The sequence below is a fragment of the Manis pentadactyla genome, chromosome 3 (assembly GCF_030020395.1).
Source record: "Manis pentadactyla isolate mManPen7 chromosome 3, mManPen7.hap1, whole genome shotgun sequence".
Classification (NCBI taxonomy): Eukaryota; Metazoa; Chordata; class Mammalia; order Pholidota; family Manidae; genus Manis; species Manis pentadactyla.
Genome location: NC_080021.1, coordinates 9,177,557 through 9,198,123, shown reverse-complemented (window position 1 = coordinate 9,198,123; position 20,567 = coordinate 9,177,557). Strand labels below are relative to the sequence as shown.

The 20,567-nt window shown below is 53.8% G+C and overlaps 1 protein-coding gene across 6 annotated transcripts in view; it reads right to left on the bottom strand.

Annotated features, from left to right (window-relative positions):
* Nucleotides 1-20,567, bottom strand: part of ST3GAL1 (ST3 beta-galactoside alpha-2,3-sialyltransferase 1) — a 94,497-nt gene that overhangs the window by 9,388 nt on the left and 64,542 nt on the right. For 3 of the 6 annotated variants that reach the window (XM_036890521.2, XM_036890520.2, XM_057497726.1), the window contains 2 exons: nucleotides 4,263-5,120; nucleotides 664-860 (listed from right to left, as the gene is read on the bottom strand). In XM_036890521.2, coding sequence (XP_036746416.1) covers nucleotides 664-860; nucleotides 4,263-4,574 — 509 coding nt within the window. In that variant the 5' untranslated portion in view covers nucleotides 4,575-5,120. The other 3 variants (XM_057497725.1, XM_036890524.2, XM_036890522.2) reach the window with 3 other exon arrangements.

The following is a 20,567-nucleotide window of genomic DNA, read 5'->3' as shown; positions in this document are numbered from 1 at the left end:
GGTCAGCTCTAGCTCCGAAAGCCTGCAGTGCCGCCTTGGGTGGGGTGCCCCTGCTGCTAGACTGATTCCTCATCTGTAAAATGGAGGCACAGGGCAGCACCTCAAAGGCTTCTGTCCTTTTCCTTTATGATCTCAAGTGAGCCTAACATTGACGACCACTATGCTCCAGGCACTGACTTGGCCAAGCATGCACATCATTACATCTCAATTATAAGCACATCCAGTAGGTGTTTCATGAAACCTACTGCAATTTGAGCACAGAGAACTTGTCCCAGGACACAGCTAGCAAGTCACAGGTCTGTCTGACCCTGAACCTGACTCTCTCCCCCTCCCCCAAGGCATTCCCATTCCAGGTACACTGAGGCTGAGAGGCCAGGGGTCTAAGGACATAAAGTCTGAGATCACAGAAATTGGAGACTATTCTAGAAGGTCCCAAGGATCAACAGCCCCACTGCTGCTGCCACACCTCTCGCATACTGGCCTTGTGTCCAGAGACCCTGCCAGACCATCTCTATCCTGCAGCACATGGATGGGAGAGGATGCAGTGAGGGGCCTGGGGTCCCTGGGTAAGTCTGGGCACACTAGCCTGGAAGGCCTTGACCTCCTGACCTTCGAAGGGGCCCCTGGGCACAGCGAGGCTGGCTTGGGGCGGGGGGCACGCACCTCAGCACGAAGTCATGACTGTCTATCTGTGGTCCATACCAGGACTCCCGCAGGTTGCCCGAGTTGCCCACGACGGCGCAGCGCCGGCAGCCCACCAACCTCTTCTCCAACAGGGGGTCCACGTTCCCAGGCACAACTTGGAAAAGATCCTTGATGGTGTCATTCAAGTTACTGGGCTGCTTCTCCCGCTGGAGCCTCTGCGGCAGAGGGTGGGAGGTCAGCCTGGCTGTGCTGCCCCTGAGGTGGGGCTCAGGCACCCCTCTGCCAGCCCCAAGCCCCACCACCTTCACTTACTGGGCCCCTCCCGTGTAGCCTTCTCTCTGCTGGGCACCTGGAGACTGAGGTGGCTCAGCCAGCCACCTTCCCCTCCAGAAGCTCAAGGGCAACTCAGGGAGATGGGGTGGAGAGAGGTCATTCATTCACTCTGCAAATGTTTACTGAGTACCTACTATGTGTTAGGTTCTGCTCTGGCCTCTTGAGGCAATGAGACTGGTGGATATGAGAAAGGCACAAGACAGCAGAGTCAGGTGATACTCCATGACCACCTCCCGTCTCTACTCCCCTTCCCCCTGCTGAACCCACAGGGACCACTGGGCTCCAGCCAGACCAAAGAACAGGCCTTTGCTGAATGCATCAAGGCCTCTGATGGCTGCCTAGCAAATTGCTTTCATCCTCTAAGACCTAGCTTGCAGGCCAGCTGCCCCAGGACCTCTCTGACTCACAGGCAGGGTGAGAACACTGGTTTTACCCTCAGGGTGTCCAGCCATCCTGGTTTGCTCAGGACCAGATTTCCCCAGATGTGCAGGACTTTTGATGCTAAAACAGACGGTTTGGCCACCCTGTGATGCCTCCCTGCACGCCATGGCCCCCCGCGGCCTCAAGGTGGAGCTCGGCCACATGTCACAGGGCCAACTGGTGACATAATCTGACTTCCTCACTCACAGTAAAACCTGGAGACTTTCCCTAAGTATCACCTCTGACCCTGTTACCACACCACAGTGGTGTCACTTCAACTGTAGATGGAGAAGGGTCTCTGGGCCAGACAGGACTGGAGCCCCAGCTTTTAGAGACCCACCTTAAAGTTTCCCCCACAACACTGCTCCTGCCTTCGACCCTTGGAACCTTGGCCTTCAGAAAGCCCAGTCCCTAGGGATGTGGCTGAGACAGGTGGTGTGCGGTGAGTCCCACCAGCCACTCCCAGCCCCAGGGACAGGGCAGTGGCTGGGAGAGAAAGTGGAGAAAAAGAAGAGGCTGGCACTTGCTTTGGCCACTGTCCAGGAGCTCAGTAATGGAGGCGTGCATGCATGTGTGTGTGTGTATGTGTGTGTTGGGAGATCCCAGAGCACCCGGTCCCCACCTGAGACAGGTGTCATTGCCTCGGGGGAGCATGACATTGTCTGCTGGAATAAGGAGTGACACAGCCTTCCTCAATCAAGCACGCAACAATATTTACTGAGTGGCCACCACACAACATGTGAGCACTTTGCCTCAGAGGCTCCGAGGTTTGAAGACTCCAGGCTGGCAGGGGGCCTGTGTCGGGAGTGCAGCCTGGCATCGTCCCACCCAGGCTTCTCCTGGTCTACTCTTCCTTGATGGCTCACTTCAGAAAAAAACCAAGTTCATTTTAAAAGGAAATCTCACATCTCTACAACAAGTGGAAGGCAAGGATTAGTTGGAAGTCAAAAAGGAATCGCGGGATACAATGAAAACTGAACAATGTTATTTGATTCCAGCTCCATCCTGTTGCTTGCCCGGCAGTGGCTCTCTGTCAGGATGAGGACTGGCTGGGGTTAGAGACGTGCATGATGAGAAATCGGCCCAATGAGAGGCCCCTGCAATTAAGGAGACAGTAAGAAAATTAAAGCCGGAATTACTTCCTCCGTCCGGGATGTGCTGCTCTGGAACACCGTGCCCTTGTGTCACCCAGAATCGCGCTGCGGGCCACACACGGGCAGTGCAGGGGACACACTTCAGGAATCTCAGATCTGTCCTACTGTGCCATGGCAGAAGGGGAGACTGAGGCCCAGGGAGGGAAGGGACCAGGCCACAGGGTCAGTGTACTAACACATCAGGGCACAGCCAGGTAGAACTTGGATGGGAAAGCAAGAGGGAAAGAATCCTAGCCATTCAGTTACCTGGTGAAATGGGGCAGGTTACTCAATGCCACATCCCTCTCTTCCTTGGGAAGGAATACTCTGAATTCTCTGCCTTTCAAAAATGACAATAAAAGTCCCATGGGGTTGCTGACACACACACACACACACACACACACACACACACACACACACACACACACACACACACGAGAGAATGTTGGGAAGTTCAAAGACACACTCCCCTCTCCTCTCACTGGTTTCCAAGTATGCTTTGCACAACTGGAGCTCAACCAATGCCTGTGGACTGGGGCAGGGCATCCTGAGCAGGCCCTGTGTCCTAGGGCAGGGCCTGAGGCAGAGGCTGAGAGGGGGATGCAGGCCCAAAGGGCTGGCGCTGCCTGAAGAGGGGGATGGCAGGGGACGGGGGAGTGGACTCCATCGGAGGAGTCCACCTCAGCGGGCTGGGCGTGGGCAGGCATTCATCGGGCACCCCACTTAGGAAGGCACACCCCCACTCAGCACCAAACTGTCATGTGTGGGACATGTGGCCGGCCTTCTGTCCCCGCAGGGACACTCACTGTGCCCACGACCTGCAGCAGATCCTCCCACGGCCGGTGCCGTCTCTACCTTCGGGTCTCAGCTCAAGTCCTGCCTCTCCCTGAAGACCCCATTTACAGAGGCCCCTGTCCCCAGTTTCTCTATCACAAACCTCATCAGATCCCCCTCAGGGCACTCCCATCTGAGGCTGTTTTGTTTCTCTTCTGTCTCTCTCTGCCAGAATATAATTCTAATTCCATGAGAATAAGGATCTTGTCTCTTCTTTGCACCTCAATACCTGGAGTGGGCTAAATAGTGGCCTCCAAAAATGTGTGTCCAAGTCCTAACTCCTGAAACCTGTGACTGTGACCCTGTTAGGAAAAAGGGGCTTTGGAAATGTAATTTCTGATCTCGAGGTGAGATCATCCTGGATTTAGGGTGGGCTCTAAACTCAATGGCAGGTGTCCTTAGAGAAAGGTGGAGAGATTTGAGACACACAGAGACACAGAGAAGGGGGACGTGTGAGGATGGGGGGGCAGAGATTGCAGTGATGCATCTGTAAGCAAGGAATTCATAGGACTGGGGGCAACCATCAGAAGCTAGGAGAGAGGCATGGAGCTGACTCACCCTCAGAGCCTCCAGGAGGCACCCACACTGCCGACACCCTGATTCTGGACTTCCGCCTCCAGCACTGTGAGAGGGTACATTTCTACGGTTTAAGCCGCCAAGTCTTGGCAATCTGTTAGGGCAGCCTCAGGAAACTAACAAGGAGTGCTCTGCTGTGATCTCGGTGTAGTAGACACTCAATGAGTCATTGAATGAATGAGTGAATGACCAGTACTCTGAAGCCTGCTAGGTGCCCAGCAGGGCTCCGCATGCACACTGGGGCCTGGGCATTTGGCTGACGGGAACACCACCCCATGCCCCCGGCTCATCCCCAGACCCACACTCAGTGCCAGCTCTCACCAGCCACCAGCTGTAGGTGCCGTCCTCCAAGAGTGCATTCTGGGCCGTGAGCAGCGGCTGCATGGACCGGTTGAACCTATCATCAAACCAGGACGAGACCTTCTGCTGTTCGATGCAGTGGGCGCAGGTGCAAGGCCTGTGGGAGTACTTCATGAGCTTCTTGAAGTTCTCCGAGAGCTCAATGACCATCTGCTTGGGGAACCAGGTGGTGGCCACCATGGTGTGGGCGTAGTTCAGGAAGAAGGAGGTGAGGAAGATGAACAGGACAAGGAAGGTGAGCACTTTGAGAGTCCTTCTCCTCACGGCTGCCATTTCTGTGTCTCTGATGGGGGCCTCCCAGGCACGGGCTGGAAGAAATCGCACCTAATGGGGGAGAATTTGGAAGAAAAATCCCAGAGACAGAGGCGCGATCACAAGGCGAGGCAGGGATTCCAAAGAGGGACTCCGGGTCTGCTACGGCTGACTTCACTTCCTCTGGGCGATGGCCACCCTGGTGTGCCGGGCATCATCCCTCGACAGGCAGAGGCTAAGTGGACGTCCCACTTCTTGTGGGAGGGCTCCTCCTGCACATTTGTCTTTTCAGGGAAGAAAGTAACATGCTTGGCCAGCAATCCTAAACAGCCGCTACTGTCTCTTGAAGCTTTAATCAAACTACGTAACAGTGATTTCTTTTCCTATCTAAAGGGGTTGAGGGACCTTGAAGGAGGGTCACAGTGCAGGACAGAGGGAAGCTGTGTTTGCCACTGTCCTCTGGAAAGGATGGTGACGATCCTTAATTAGAAGTTGGTCTTTCTCATCTTTGACCAGCAATGTGGCGGTGAAGCAGCCAGCTTGAGGATGGCACTGAGGGTTGTCTGTCTGCACAGAACAGGAGGAAGAACACATAAGGAAATTCTATTGCCTTGTTATAAGAAAAAACCTTCCCCCCCACCTCCTCCAGGATGAATTCCATTATCTTCCCCTCTGTTGTCTAGCTGTGGGTGATTTGTTTACCCTGTTGAGCCTCAGTGTGTGCATGTCTGCAATGGGATGTTAACATCCATTCTGCAAGGTTGCTAGGGGATGCAGAAGGTGTCCTACCCATTTTTCCTGCAACCAGAATCTAGTACATTTAAGCATTCAACCAAAGTTCATGAACTGAAGTAGTGATGCACGTACAGGGCAATGCCCACAGAGACTGCTCAACACATGCTTTCTCACTCCTTCACTCTTTCGGATTCTGAATTGCAACAACAGCAAAAATAGTTTGCTTAGGGGGATGGCCTAGGCCTCTGACTACCCTGGCATTCAAGCTCTGCCCATTTGGTTCAGTCCCAGACAGGGGGCTTCAGATGGCCCAGGTTCAAGTTCTGGTTTACTAGCTCTGTGGCCTGGGGAAAGTTAAGTTATTCAACCTGCAGTTTCCACTTCTGTAAAATAAGATAATAACACCTCCACTTATAGAATGGTTCTGAAGATAAGGTGATATATGCTGAGCCTCTAGTATCTATTAGGCAATTGCTAAACTTTCACCTTCCTTTTTCAATGTATGAATCAAGGTATATTCTTGAATGACCCACTAAGAGCTGCACATCACGGTCCATTCATCCCGTGATAATCCTCCAAGTATACCACCAGTTAGACAGGGGTTTCCCATTCTGACCTTGGAATAGACTGAGAGTCAAATAAATTAACTGACTTGTCCAAGGTCATAAGGAGAGGAGGATCTGAATCCAAATCCACATACCCTCTGATTCTGTGCACCTGGAGGGGCTGGGACACCAGGAATGATGGTGGGGGGCTCTGTTCTGGAAGCAACACCCTGTTAACTGAGCTTCAGATGACCATAGTTAGAGGGCTATAGAGAAAGGGGAGTATATTTAATCAAATAAAGCAAACAGGGACCCCTTAGAGGCCCACAGCTCATCGGGTGCTCCTAACACAGTGAAGTCCCCGGGGTTCACGGACTTGGTGGGGCGTCTATACAGCAGCCGTGGCCACACCTCTGCAGCGAACATACTTCAGTCTCTGCTTGCAATGTGCGCCCCCATCTCTATTTGTCTGATCAACTCCTCCTCATCTTCGATGTGCAGATTGGCAATGAGCAGGGCATATTTTTACCAGGAAATTGACAGTTGAGAGGAGATGGATCACCTCTTGGTAGAAAAGGGGGCAGCTCAAAAATCACATTAAATCCACACTGCCTTCCTGGAGACAACCAGAGCTCGGGAAGGGTTGTAACCCCGTCAACTCCTCAGCTCAGCGGGCAAGGTCATTCTGATGTGTCTAGTGCTCCATTTTTCGTGTTTCGTGACAACCTGGCTTGTATTTAGAACTAACGGTGTCTAGAGTCTCCCTTCCAGCCACCTCCTGCCCCTCCACCAAGAAGCAGCTCTGTCATTTGAGTTACACTAACATGCTTTACCTTCCAGATGGGCTCTCACGTAACTTGGCTGGCAGAGGGTTCCCGTCCCTTACCACATAACTGGTCCAGGGATGGACTGATTCATCTACTCAGAGTAACACCCCTGATTTTTGTAGGGAGGAAAGCAGCTTTCTTTTGCTCTGGCTGGTTTGATGTTTGCCTGTGGAAGTGAGGGTCACGCTGGCCATTTTGCTAGCTCGTGTCGAAGAGATGAGAGCTGAACAGGGCCCAGACAAACAGCGCTAAGTCCTGAGTCAGCCACACACGCAGTTAATTTTACACCAAAACTTTTCCTTGACGTGAGACAGTAAATACCCTTTATTGTGTAAAGCAAATTATTTATAACTTGAAGCAACAGGACTGACCCACGGGTCACAGTTGGCCTGCCTCTGGGCTCCTGCCCAGGCCGGCCCCACGGTCTAGAAAATCCATCCCACTCTGCTTGGCTCTTACTTATTTTTCAGGGATCAGCTGGCACCGACTCCTGGAAGAAGGCCTGCCCACTTCCGGCATGTGAGTAGGGGCCTCTCCTGGCTTCCAGCCCCGGCTCCACTGCCTGCACTGCCTGCTTACCAGTCCCCTCCCTGGGCCGGGAGCTCCATGAGGATGGACGTTCAGTCTCTCGCACTGCTGCGGCTGTCACCTGGCCCACGCATTGCATGAAGGGACGCAGAAGTGCATGAAGGGAGAGGGCCACGCATTCAGAGGAGAGATGTGAGCAAGAAAGCACAGACTGAGACGCAGAACACTCTGATTCTTACCAGGCTGCCCCACCCTTTTACTGTGTGACTGTGAACAAGTTACCTACTCTCTCTGAACCATTCCTTCAACAAGAAAATGGGGCCAAGAATCAGATTTTGCCCACTTCTCGGGGCCATCAACCAAGCAAGATCCTTCCATTCATGTGATTCGCTCCAGACCTATCTGCTGCGGTCCTCTGCTGTGCCACGTCTGGACTCATCATGAAATAAGGTGGGAGCTTCCCGGGCGTCTGCACGGCCCAATGTCTTTGAGGAGAAAGGAGGCAGGAATGCCTGGGTCAGCATGGAGGAGACGAGCAGATGATGGGATCAGTGAGGACCAGGTGTGTATGTGGGTGGGGCAGACAGTGTGCAGAAGCCGTTAACCAGACCAAGCTTTCTCTGAGTGACATGGAGACCCGGTGGAGGGTCAGAGCCACAGAATGGCATGGCCTCATGCAAGTGTTTTTGTAATCCAGGGCCCATGGTGCTTTTACTGACCCTGTCCTGATGTCAAGGTCAGAGACAAGTTCACTTACATAGTGACTGTTGAACCACGTTGGTGAAATCAAAGAGAGGTTAAGTTCCCTCCAACATGCTGGCCCCATGAACTATATATTAATGTTCTAAGCTGGTGCTAGAGGCGGGGTGTGAGTGGGCACCGAGGGCAGGCTGAGCTGCAGGAGCAGGGCGTCCACAGCACCCTCCTCCTGTCTGTCCGGCACATCCTGGTAGCTACACCTCTGAGGCCAGGAATGCTCATCTGCATCCCACCTACCAGCAGGGCTTCTGGGCTGATATCAACTAGTGCCTTTGAAAGCCCTGGAAAAACTACCCTAGAAAAGCAAGAACACGCCTCCATCCCTCCCCTGGCCCCAGAGAAGAAATGAGGAATGCGTGACTCCCCTGTACTCTATGAAGGGAGGCAGCCTGCAACACACGGGGCTGGCTGCAATTCAGCCTGGTTCCCTGGAATGGAGCCCAGGCCAAGATGCCACGGGCCAAAGACCTCAGCCTGCCAAGTGTGCAGTGAGCAAGGCCAGCCACATCTCCCCAATATGAAACAGAAGAGGTGATGGGGAGGACATGGCTCCCTGTCCCTTCTGCAGGGTGGCAGTCATTGCACACACACATGCTGGAGTATTTGAGGAACACGGAGTGCGTGCATAGGACAGTCTGATGGGGTCACCAGCACAATGCTAACGTATGTCAATGTCCTACAAGAACTCAGACAGTAAGGATTTCCTTAAGGAGGGTCCCTAATGAAGACAAACTCTCCTGGTAATAGGGAGATAGCAGCAATTACCAGCCACTGAGAGAGGAACTTTGAAATGCTTGGAAAAGCCGTTGACTGAACAGTATGGGCTTTTGGACGGTTAGTTAAGACCTCTTGAACCACACAGTGCTTATCTCAAGGCTGGGATGCCCCCCTGCTGTTTGTGATAAGCTTCCTGTGTGATGGTTGCTGGGGAAATGACAGAGTGAGCCTTGCAGTTTGTGGGTAACATCAGGGCTTCCACCAAAGAGCTGGCCCAGTTGTCCTCCCTGGGACCCTCACATGACTAGGCAAAACTGGTAATCAAGTTTGTTTCCCTGAAATGGGAAACTGAGGTTCAGAGAAGGTAAGTGACTCATCCAAGGTCACACAGTGAGACGGTGGTGAAACAAGCTCGCTGACCCAGACATCTGTCTCCTCCTGGGCTTTTCTATGTAGATGTGGCTAATCATCCTATTTCATTAATACCTGTTCTCTTCATTATTTTCTTCCTTGTCATTTCTTTGAGTTTGAAGTCTGTCATCTTTCTAACTTCTTAAGATACATATCACCTTAATCATCCTCTTCTCTACTATGTCTAATCTGTTTGTATTATATAATGTTCCTCATTTCAGTTATTGTATTTTTCAGTTCTAGAATTTCCATCTCTGTAATTTTTCGTAAGTTGCAGGTGAAATTCTCCATCGTGTCATCTATCTTCCTGCAATTATTCATCCCAGTTACCACAAAGACTATGTGGATAACTTGTGACATCTGGATAATGTGGGTCTATTTCTGTTGTCTATTTTCTCTCTGTATCTCTCTTTGGTCATTTGGTTCCATGTCCTGGCATGCCTGGTAACTGTGGATACTGTGTATGCCTAAAATGGAGAGGCTTGGATGATGAGGCTGACCTTATTTGCAGAGGAGTCTGTTTTTTTCTGGAGGGCAGGGAGAGCACAGGCACATGACCTTGTCCCCACGGGCAATCAGGAAGATTGGGGCTGCACTTTGTTTTTTATGATGACTGATTATTTCTGGTTTGACCTTCCTTGCAGGGTATGGTCGTTCTCAAAGAAGAGCAGGATGCCTACCAAGGTGCCTTTTCTTTGTGGGCTCTTGTCTCCAATTTCTTTCTTCCCTGCACTGGGATTGCCAAAAGCTTGGTATATGTAGCCTGTTAGCCTCTCAGCTGCCATTTGCAGCTTGGTTTCACAGGCTCTGGTCCCATGCAACTTCAATAAATACTGGCAAATGCCACGGAAGTTAAAAAGAGGTACAAAGTGATGACTCTCTTCTCTGGGGTTCTCTTTGCTCTAGATTCTTGGTCCCTGAGGTTTTGTCTAACCTGGTAGCATAGTATTGTACTGTATTGTTTTGCAATTCAATCTAATTTTATATTTTATATTTCCTTTAATTTGTTTTCTTCCTAGCCTTGAGAGGCTGCCCAGCACAGAGATGCCACTCTCAGTGTGTCCCCTGGAGCCTCCTTCGGGCAGGAAGGCGGCAGGAAACCGGCTCACCCCACTGTTTCCCTTCTCTCAGGGATGCTTGCCCCTCGGGCCCTGGCAGCCCTGTTTGCTCTCTAACAAAGTCAAAGAGCTGGATTTCTACCTTGCACAGCTTCTGTGATCTCTCGTGGGAGAAATGGCCTGGCCTAAGTCAAGAAGTGGAAGCCAGCGCATCTCTCCTCTGCCTCTCGGTGTGCCTGGTGTGGTGTCCCGCACATTAGGGGCTTTGCAAATCCAGAGAAGGGCATGGGGTGGGGCCCAGAGAGGCCCCAGTGCAAAGCTCCTCATACCGCTGCGTGAGCACGTGGTAGGAGGGGAGCATATCAACAGACCAGAGGCCTGCAGCTGCAGCCTTGCATCTGCCAAGCCCTCCACGGCCACAGGCAGGCCCAGCTCCACCTGTTTCCACTTTGCGTCCCACACACCCGCGTCAGGACCCACAGTGAGGATGACTCCCCAGCTCAGCCTGCCCTGAGACCGTGATGAGTAGTTGTGGGGATTTTGTGTCCAAGAACCTTCCTTCTAACCACTGAAAATGGATCCCACCATGCCATGGCCTTTGGGGTCCCGGCTGGCCTCACATGACGGCTGAGGGTAGCTTGGAATAAGAGCTGACTGGTAAAGGGCCCCCAAACCTTCAAACAAAAAAGGAGGATTCCTTCCTGGACGGCTCCCCAGCCCCGGTCTGGTCACTGGACACTTGGAACCCATCACGTCTGGTTCTGTGAGGAACCTCTGGTTGTTCAGGGCCAACAGCTTTGGAATAAAGAGCAGCACAGACCTGGGTTCAAACCCAGGGCTTCCCATTCCTAGTTGTGTGGTCATGGGAGAGGCCTGCTTCTTGCTCCTCTTGGGTTTCTGAATCCAGCAAGTGGGAGTCATGAAGCCCACATGGAGGGTTGCTCTAGGGTTACAGGATTTTATCCTAATCCTTGGATAGAGTGCCTTGCACAAGAGTGACCAGCTCAGTCTCTGGCACACAGTAGGTGGTGCATCTCAGATGTCGATTCTCTGCCCTCCCTAAGTTTCAGCCCCTCACTTGTAAGAAGTCCAACAGAACCCGGGCTTGCCGGACGGGTAGGGCTCTTTAAAAACCAAATGAAGTCAGTCATGGAAGAACAAAGCTGGGGCGTCGCGAAAATGATGATTCCGACTCGCTGCACTAGTTGCTTCCATTCCTGAACGAACTGGACAGCCGGCCCTTCACTGCTTTCTGCTCTGCTGGCCGTGACCTCTGAGAACCTGCAGGAAAGGTGGCCCAGAGCAGTGACGGGGCTAGCGGCTAGTGGACTATCACCAGTTCACATGGTCTGAGCTCTGTACGCACAGGCTTAGTTCTCAGAGCCTCAGCCCTGTCTGCACGTGAGGGCTTCCAGGGCAGCCTGGTTCTTGCTGCGTGCCAGGCCCCCAGGCTGGTGACCGTCTGTGCAGGGAGAATCCCCTCCTCCCCTCTCCGTGTCCTCTCCCCTGGACGGCAGAGGCTGGATCCCAGCAGCCTGTGCCTGGAGGGCTCTGGATGCAGTTGAGGCTCAGCCAATAACCGTAGGACAACCGGAAGGGGGACAGGGCTATCCTCCCTCTGGCAGGGGTGGAAGCCGCTGTGTGGCCTGAGCGTTGGGCCCCAAACGCCCTGCCCCCCTCCCCTCCAGGAGGCAGGGCAGCCGTGGTGATGCGCTGGCCTCCTTTAGCTTCCTGCCTCTGGGCCTCAGCCTGGCGGCAGGGCCGAGATACCCGAGACCCCTCCTGTTGCCTTCCCAACAAGCCTCTAAGCACCAGCAACCTTGAATCAAATCCTGCTTGTAGCGTCTGCCTCAGTTTCTTCACCCAGAGCACGGGGACGGGAATAGTACCTACCTCACAGAGCTGGGTCGACACGAGTCAACGGAGGGAAGAGCTTGGAGCCGTGCCCAGCACACCTCCAGCGTTCCCCGAAGCTAGGTCTCCCTCCGAGGCTTCTGCTTTCATGCAGAAACACCAAGGAACACCCCCCAGCCCTGTCATTTCTGCCCTGTTGCATTTGACAAATGCAGGGGCTGAGCTCAGAAAGGGGAAGTGACTCGTCCAATGAGACAGAGCAAAACGGGGCCAGAGCTGGAGGAGAAGCAGGTCCCCAACTCCAAAACCTGCCTGCTCCTTGGTCGGAGCCTGCGCGGCTCACGCAGGCATCCCCATGTGGCTGCGTCTCCACTCTCCAGGGGCAGGAGCCGGGAAAAGCATCGTGGGCCGAGACCACACGGAGGGAGAGCCAGCAGAGACCTGAGGTGGAGGGTCCCGGAGGCGGTCTGCCCGCTGCAGCCAGGAGGGGGCCCTGCCCGGAAGCTCCGGAAGGCACTGAGCCCCGGGCAGTGGGCCCCCGAGGATGTTCCATGGGCTGCTCGGCTTCAAGCCCCTCATCTATAAAATGGGGGTTAAAACCATCCCTGTGTCTGAGGCGGCCACATGGCGCAATAATTAACCTACTAAGAGTAAGGATTACCATTTAGGAGGCCTTTCCCTTTGCCAGACCCTGTGTTCAGTACGACAGTAAGTCCTGAGCCCATAACAATCACGGCCTTGGTACCAGGTACGATCTCCACCTTCCAGAAGTGGGAGCAGAGGCACACAGCAGTCAAGCGGCCTGCCCAAGACCCTCCACTGGCAGGTGGTGAAGCGGCATTCCAGGCCATGCAGAGCCCAGTGGGCGGGGGGTCAGGATTCCTCCTGCCCTGAACCCAGCCCTGAGCTGCAGGCAAGGGCAGCGCAAGCATTGACACGGTTGACGAGTGGCCCAGCTCGGGGCCTGGCATGGGCACGTGTCAACCCCCCTTTCCTTGTTTTGTGTCCTCCCTGGTCAGCTTGTTCCAGCTCAGCCCCACCCGACCTGAGTCGCCCAGGAGGTTGGCGGCTGTGTTTCTGCAGCCCAGCCTAGACCTGGACCAGCCTGATGCTTCTCCTTCCCCAGGTCAGCAAGGACGAGCTGTGGCTGTGGCGGGACCTGGTTCCGGGCACAAAACACCATCTGGAGAAACGCAGTCATAGTGAAGTAAGACCTAAGAAGTGACTCCAGGCACTGAGAGGCAAACAGGGGCGCCAGATGCCCTGTCACTGCCAGAGTGGGGGTGGCCACTTCTCCCCTTCTGCAGAGAAAGCCAAACTCCTAATTAACCCAGCTGGCAACTGCACTGACCCTGAGGCCTCTCTCTTCCCTGTGCCTCCCAGGGAACCAAGCAGACAGTCCCCACCCTGGGGCAGCAGCCACATAGTCTGGTTGTGACACTGAGCGACCTCAAGACTTCAGGCCAGTCCAAGTCTCTGGGCCTTAGTTCCTCTTCTGTAAAATGGGACAGTGCTGCCAGCCTCTGCTCATCTAAGACTCAGTTGAACAAAAACATGAATGCGTACTTAGCCCCAGTAGTCACTTTCCCAAGGGGCTGTAACAGACCGCCCCTGCATTAGAAAAACACTACTTAAAATATTGAGTATTTAACATGCACCCGAATCAATGCTAAGGTTTTATGGAGATAAAGACAATGTCTGGAATAATTCCTGGCCCTCAGTAACTGATAGATATTATTAGTATTAACATCAGGGAAATTTCACCTTGCCCTGGTGTCATTACACATTTGAGGAATTAAAAAGCATGTGTGTGTATGTGTGTCAGGAGGAGGGTTTAGCATGAAGAAGACGCAACATGTGTGAGCTGAGTGCCTACAGGCGCTTTGCACCTCACTCTGTTGTGGCCACACCACTGATTTGCACACCGCTATCCAATTGCACATCTTCATTCTTTCATGTCACAGTTATTGGATGCCTGCTATGTAACAGCCAGTCTGTTAAGTGCTGGAGAAGACAAAGGTTAGAGAAAGTAAATGGCCTTCATTGTTGCCCTCTTGAAACTTACACAGAGTGTCGCCGAGACTGGTTACTAAGGAATCACACAAAGAACTTGGAACAGCTGTGATGGTTCAATGCTAAGTGTCAAGTTGGCTGCTAGGTCATAGTGCCTGGTGGTTTGGTCAAACACCAGTGTAGGTGTTGCTGTGAGGGTATCGTATGGATATGGCTAACATCTACAGTCAGTCAGCTTCAAGGAAAGGAGATTTACCTCCACACTGCGGGTGGGCCTTGTCTAAACAGTTGAAGGCCTTAAGCACAAAGACCGTGCTTTCCCAGAAAAGGAATTTTGCCTCAAGAAAGCAACACAGAAGTCAAGTCCTGCCTGACTTCCTAGCCTGAGGGCCTGCCCTACAGATCTTATACTTAAGGCCACAACATCAACTCTTGCCTGAGTCTCCAGCCTACTGGCCCGCCGTACAGATTTTGAGTTCATCATCTCCACAATCACATGAGCCAATTGCTGGAAATAAACCAAATGTACCTATACACTTATTCCAGTGGTTCCGTTTCTCTGGAGGACCCTCGCTGATACAACTGCTTTCAGAGCTATGGAGGGGCGGGCATGGGATGGAGCCAGCTTGTGTTGCGAGGTAACAGCCTGAGGCCGGGGTGGACAGGTAACTAGGCAGAAAGGACAAGGGAGCTTCCAGGCAGGCGAAGCTGCAGGTGCAAAGGCCGGACGGGGAGAGCAGATGAGTCCGAAGGAACTGAAAGAGAAGATTAAGTGGAACGGAAACCCAGAGATGAAGATGCGAGAGGGAGCTGGAGGGCAGAGCTCAGCTGGGCAAGTCTGGCAGCACCATGGGGCGGGGCGGCATCCTGAGCGCCACGGAAAGCCCCTGCAGGGTTTGAGGCAGTGGGGTTTCGGGATCAAGCACAGGCAGGTCAAGACTTGCCTACATCACACTGGTAGGAGGCAGGCAGGGCCGACAGAACGGCATCTCCCACAGTACATCCATGTCCTGGCCCTGCCTGCCAGGGGGCTGATGTGCCACCAGGCCTGCTGGGGGCTCAGGCAGTGAGACGGGCATCCTGGCTTTCCCTCCGGATGACCCCTCCCACTCCCCTCCCTGCTCTGTGCTCAGGGGCTAGCCCTAGGGCGGGCATCAGGGGGCTCCCTCGCTGGCTGGCTTCCTGTGGGGTTTGCTCCGTGGGAATGCAGGCAGGACAGTGGAGGGAAAAGGGGGGTGAGATCAGGGAGCCCTGCCCCCTCCCTGTGGGGCTGCAAGGCCGGCAGCCTCCTGCTCCTGTCACGCAGACCTCCCCACACACTGGCCCTGTCTTGGGGTCCCAGTAACATCTCTGTCCTCACCCTCTTGCCTCTTTAGCCCTAGGGCAGCAAACCCCCCACTCTTCCCATCTCCAGGGACCAAAGGGCTTGTGGTTTCCCTACCAGCCACCACATCCTTGTAAATAACCCTTTCATTCAACTGCCCTCATTGTGCACCATTTGCGTCCTGCCAGGATGCTGACGGATGCAGGCAGGAGCACCCCACAGGCAGCCTTGACTCCCACCTCAATCCTAGGGCTCTAGGAACAGCCCTGTAAGCCTCCGGGGATTTGCCGGAAGAGCTGGCTCAGGCCAGCTGCATGCCCAGAGTCCTGGCTCCCCGCCCACCTCAGGTAGCTGATCTTTCTGGAATCCTCCCCACCATGCTCCCACTGCTGCCAGGGAACTCACCCAGCAGGAGGGCTTCCACTGGATGGCATGTGCCCAGGGTCAGATTCCAGGCTCACCACATTCCAGGTCCCACTAGCAAAACCCCTACACCCCAGGCTCCCTGGTGGCAACCACCAGCCACCTCCCTGCACTGCCTCCCACAGGAATGCAGCTGAGGCCCGTGGGAGCGCAGGGCAGGGCCCCCTTATCCCATGGCTGCTCCAGGTAGTCACTGTAGCTTGCCCCCCATCCACTCCTGATCCCCTCTCTGCAACTGATTCCCCTGCCCTCTCCCACAGCTTGGGCGTCTGACTCCTGCTAGACTTAAATATCAAGCTTTTAGAGAGAACACTGATTGTTTTTCCTTGGACAGAGGCCCACAGAACATCTCTAGCCAGATCTGGTGGCATCTCCTTCTTGTCTCAGGACTGGTCTGGCAGCCTCAGCCACCTCCCCATCTTATCCACACACAGTCTGCCCATCTGGTGGTGTCAACATCTAACATACTTTTGTGCTGGACAGCTGGCAAGGTGCCCATGGATCTTAGCTCTGCTTTGCAGGGGAGGAGGAAGTTGGATTCTGAGAGGCTAAGTAGCTTCGTAAGGACTAGCCAGGGTGTGAAAGAGGGAATATCAGGTCCTATGGAGGAAGGGGTACCAGCCATCCCATTTTACAGATGGGGAAGCTGAGGCCCTTGGCCTTCGGTAACTTTTTCAAGGGCACATGGCCTGCTCTTCAATGCTACACAGCACGGCCTCTCAACTGGGCCTCCAAGGACACTTGTAACACTTCTCTGAACACACTGGGTGCAATGTCTCTCTTCAGTGCTAGAGAATGAAGCCATACTAGGCCAGCTCCCGGATGAAGCACATGGTGGATCATACGTATAACTGCTCGTGAGGGACCAGCGCCTCCAAGCAGGGGACACCAAGGGCCCTGGCAATTTGGAAGTGGAAGGCTGATGACAGCTGAAGGGAGAGAGAAAGCCTTGTGGAGGAGGCTGCCATGGAGACAGCCCTGCAGATGGAGCTTTGGCACTGATGGAGGAGCGGAGAGGATGGGGTAAGCCAGGCAGCTCCCACAGGCGCACAACTGGCACAGTTATGGTAAACAGGGTGCCCTGCAGAGTGGCTGCCGTGGGCTGGAGGCCAGGTCACGGAAGTCTTTAGGAGCATGGACTTTGGGATGAAGGCAATGGGGAGCCACTGATGGTTTATGAGCAGTGGACAGCAGTGAGGGCTGGCACATGGAGGCAGGACTGAATGGGGTGCACACATGCCCCATGGAGTCGGGAGAGCAGTCCTGCTCCCTTCTGGTGCCTTGGGAAGCCTGTCTCCTGTGGGGTCTCTCTCTCCACCCTCCTTCCTGTATGGACTAGAACATCTGCCCATCTCCCCCATGCCCTGGAAGTGCTGGCAGGTCCAGAGAGCCCTTTGTTGTGCTTGCAAACTTCCCCTCCCTACTCTAGTACCTCTGGCTTGCTCCTTTGCTGGGAGGTGGTGGAGAAAACAGATTGCTTGCAGCACAGGCAACAGTGGTTTGGAAAGGGTGCGTAAGAGAAGCATCCCCGAGAAACATGATGAACCAGGATTAGGGTCATATGAGGAGCTGGATATCTTTTTTTTCCATTTTGAGCCACACAAAAGGAATTTAAATCCATAAATCTTCTTATGTGTGTAGATTGAGGGGTGCTAAATTCGTACTCCAAAGATAATCCATTCAACACTCTAAGCATGTAATGTGGTGGGGAATGTGGGGAGCTGTGCTGCATGACCACGTCCGGGCTGACACCCGGCCCCAGAAGAAAAAGGGATTTCCTCATGCACAGGTGAGAGGCTGGGGCCCTGCTGGTCTGGAGCCCTGGCGGGTCTGGAGCAGAGGCGTAGAAAGTTGATATGTGATTTAAGGAGATAATTTATCATGGGGAGGATTTCATAATGCATATTAATTGTCAAACTGCTACACTGCACACCTAAAACTAATTTAATATTGTAGGTCAACTATGCATCAATAAACGTTTTTTTAATAATTTTAAAGTAGGAAAAAAAAATAACTTTCCTCCTAGACCTGTAACTTCAGTGGGGAGATTTTAACTATAATGATAAATTACCTTAAGTGCGGTGATAAATTACTAGATAAAACCCCTGGCCCAGCCCCCCAGAGGCTCCCTGGATTTGACAAGCTGCCGGTTCAACTCCCACAGCCCTCTCGACCCAAGCCGCCTGGGTCAGACTCCCTCTTGAGCCCCTGACTTGGGGAAGCAGGGAGACCTTGCCCGGCTGTCAGGGAGTATGGGGTGGTCCACTGGGAAGACTGGAACTTGGGCGACTAGGGCAGGTGGGCAAGGACTGTGTGGTGGGGCCAGGGAGCTTTCGGAGCAGCTGAGACCATGCAGCCCTGGAGGCCCATGGGGCAGGAAATACAAGAGCATGCAGCAGTGGGGGTCAGCAGAGGCCCGGCAAGCAGGGCGGGAGCACAGAGGCCAGCAGTCACCTGGAACGAGGAGCGGGAGGTGTCCCCAGAGCCTAGAAGAGCTGAGAGGTGGGGGGCCTGGAGACATGGGAGAGAGTGAGATACTAGTATTGGCATCTTCCATTTGCAACCAGAGCTGGGGAGTCCCAGAGAGACTTGCAAACGGGTGCTGGGAAAGGAGGCAAGAGGCCTGTCCCTGACGTCCACAACTGTGTGCCCAGCACCAAGCTGGGTGTCACAGCAGCTTTGTAATGGCGACACTTCCTCTTTCATAGTAGAGGCTGGTGGCACTTGCTCAAGGGTGACGGACTCCAGATTCAACCCAGAGTCCCGGCACGCACTACATTTTCTGTGCCTGCAGCGAAGCTGTTTCCACAGGGGTCTGCATTTCTAACCACAGTAGGGAGATGTTTGGGACTGGGGATACCCAGCTGCCTCTCTCCCTCGGCCGGAGCATCGCTTGCTGGCTTGTGTCACTAGCAGTTATAAAGATGCCTCATCACCTAGCACTAGTGGCCGAAGGGGCTCAGACAGGTTGCTGGACCCACTCAGGGCCACTCACCTAGGACGCGGTGGACACAGGCAGAGATCTCAGGCCTAGATGCCATGTCCCAAGGGACAGTGGAGACTCGATGGTGGTTGCAGCTCCACGGCCTGCTTAGCAGTGTGCCTCTGAATGGGCCGCTTGATGGAACTGAGCCACAGCCTAGCCTTGTGTGCAAAACAGAATCGACAACCCGGACTTCAGGAGAAAACAGAAACAGCACAGAGCTTTGGCCTCCATGGGTCCCTAGCCTATCCGATCCCTTCTCTGTATTAATTCTACTAAGAGCAGACACCTCCTAAGCACTCACTCTGTGCTGACGGCACAGCTCTAAAAGCTGGTCTGTAGAGAAAATGAAAAGTCCCTATGGCCAAGATTCTGACCTCACCCTGGTCCGCTTGCACACTGCACACGTGTGGGCAATATGTCATTACTGACTCTCTATATAATAAGAGCTCTGCCCAGTGCTGGGGCCGCACAGCTGCAGGAGAGCAGAGGCTGGAATGGTGGCAGCACTGGGAACAGAGAGTGAGACGGCTGCAGGGATGGAGAGGCCTTCAGGCAGAGACCCGCCTGCTTAATGCCAACTTGCCCTGAGATGGGTGGGATTCTAGTACCTGACCCCCTAGGGTGAAAATAAAGCTGGGTATAAACCCTTTCACCCCAAGAATGTTTCACTGTCATGTTTCAGTCTCACTGAATCAAGAGTGAACTTGTCTGGGGCTGAAATCTACTGGCAAGACTTGGTCTTAATAGCTTTATTCCTGTTAACTCACTGAACCTATTACTGTGCCCATTTTACAGGTGAGAGGTGCAGTGAGGTTAAGCCACTTGGCCCAGGGTCACACATTTTATGAGTGAAGCCAAAAGGCAATCCAAGCAGTGCAGCCCTGGAGCCTGAGCTGCTCCTGCTGAGGATCTGCCGCTGGGCCTGAGCTGATCTCACAGCTGGGGGCCCATCATACCCCTGCAGGTGCGCCCATGCAGCCAGGGGGCTGGTATCCCCACTCGCCCTAGTCCCACCTCCACACCCCGCCTCCCACAAGGAGCTCACAACTACTACTCACTATCTAACGGAGGAGGCCAGCAAGGCAGGTGTGGATAAAATGAGAGTTCCTGTGGCCAGGTTCTCTCCTGCCCTGGTTGACTAGCTCACTGCACACCTGTGGGCAATACATGGCTGTTCACTCTATAAAAAGTGCTCTGGGCACCACATGGTGGCAGGGCTGCAAGGCTGCAAGAGTAGAGCAGAGGCTGGAGTGGTGGCAGCACCGAGGACAGAGGCCCAGAGGACGGCTGTGCGGGACGACTGTGCAGAGAGGCCGGGAGGACGGCTGTGTGGACAGAAGGGCCCAGAGGCAGAGACTGGCTTGCTGCATGCAGACTCGCTCTGAGTGAACGGGATTCTACTGACTGACCTGCCGCCTGGAAATAAAGTTGGGTAGAACCCTTTCACCCCAAAGAACGTTTTGCTGTCAATTTCTTTGGTCACATTGAATCCATAGTGAACTTGCCCGGGGCTGAAACCCATTGGCAAGACAGCAGGTGAGAAGGAGAGAATCAGTTACACTGACCTCCAGGCTGGCAACTACCCTCATGGCCAGGTGCGCCCCAGGGAGGGAGCCATTCTGTTCTGCCCCAGGTCTGGCAGGGCAGGTGGGCATCTGACACTGAGAGTTTCCCACCCACCCCATGCCTGGGGCTCTCCAGAGTTCTGGGGACCAGAGACGGCATGACTTGTCCCTGGCTGCCCATCAAAGAGCCTCCCACAGGCGAACACAGCCCTTTTGAAAACTTCTGTTCTGCCTCATTTGCTTTAAAACACACAGGTGCCCTTTTATCT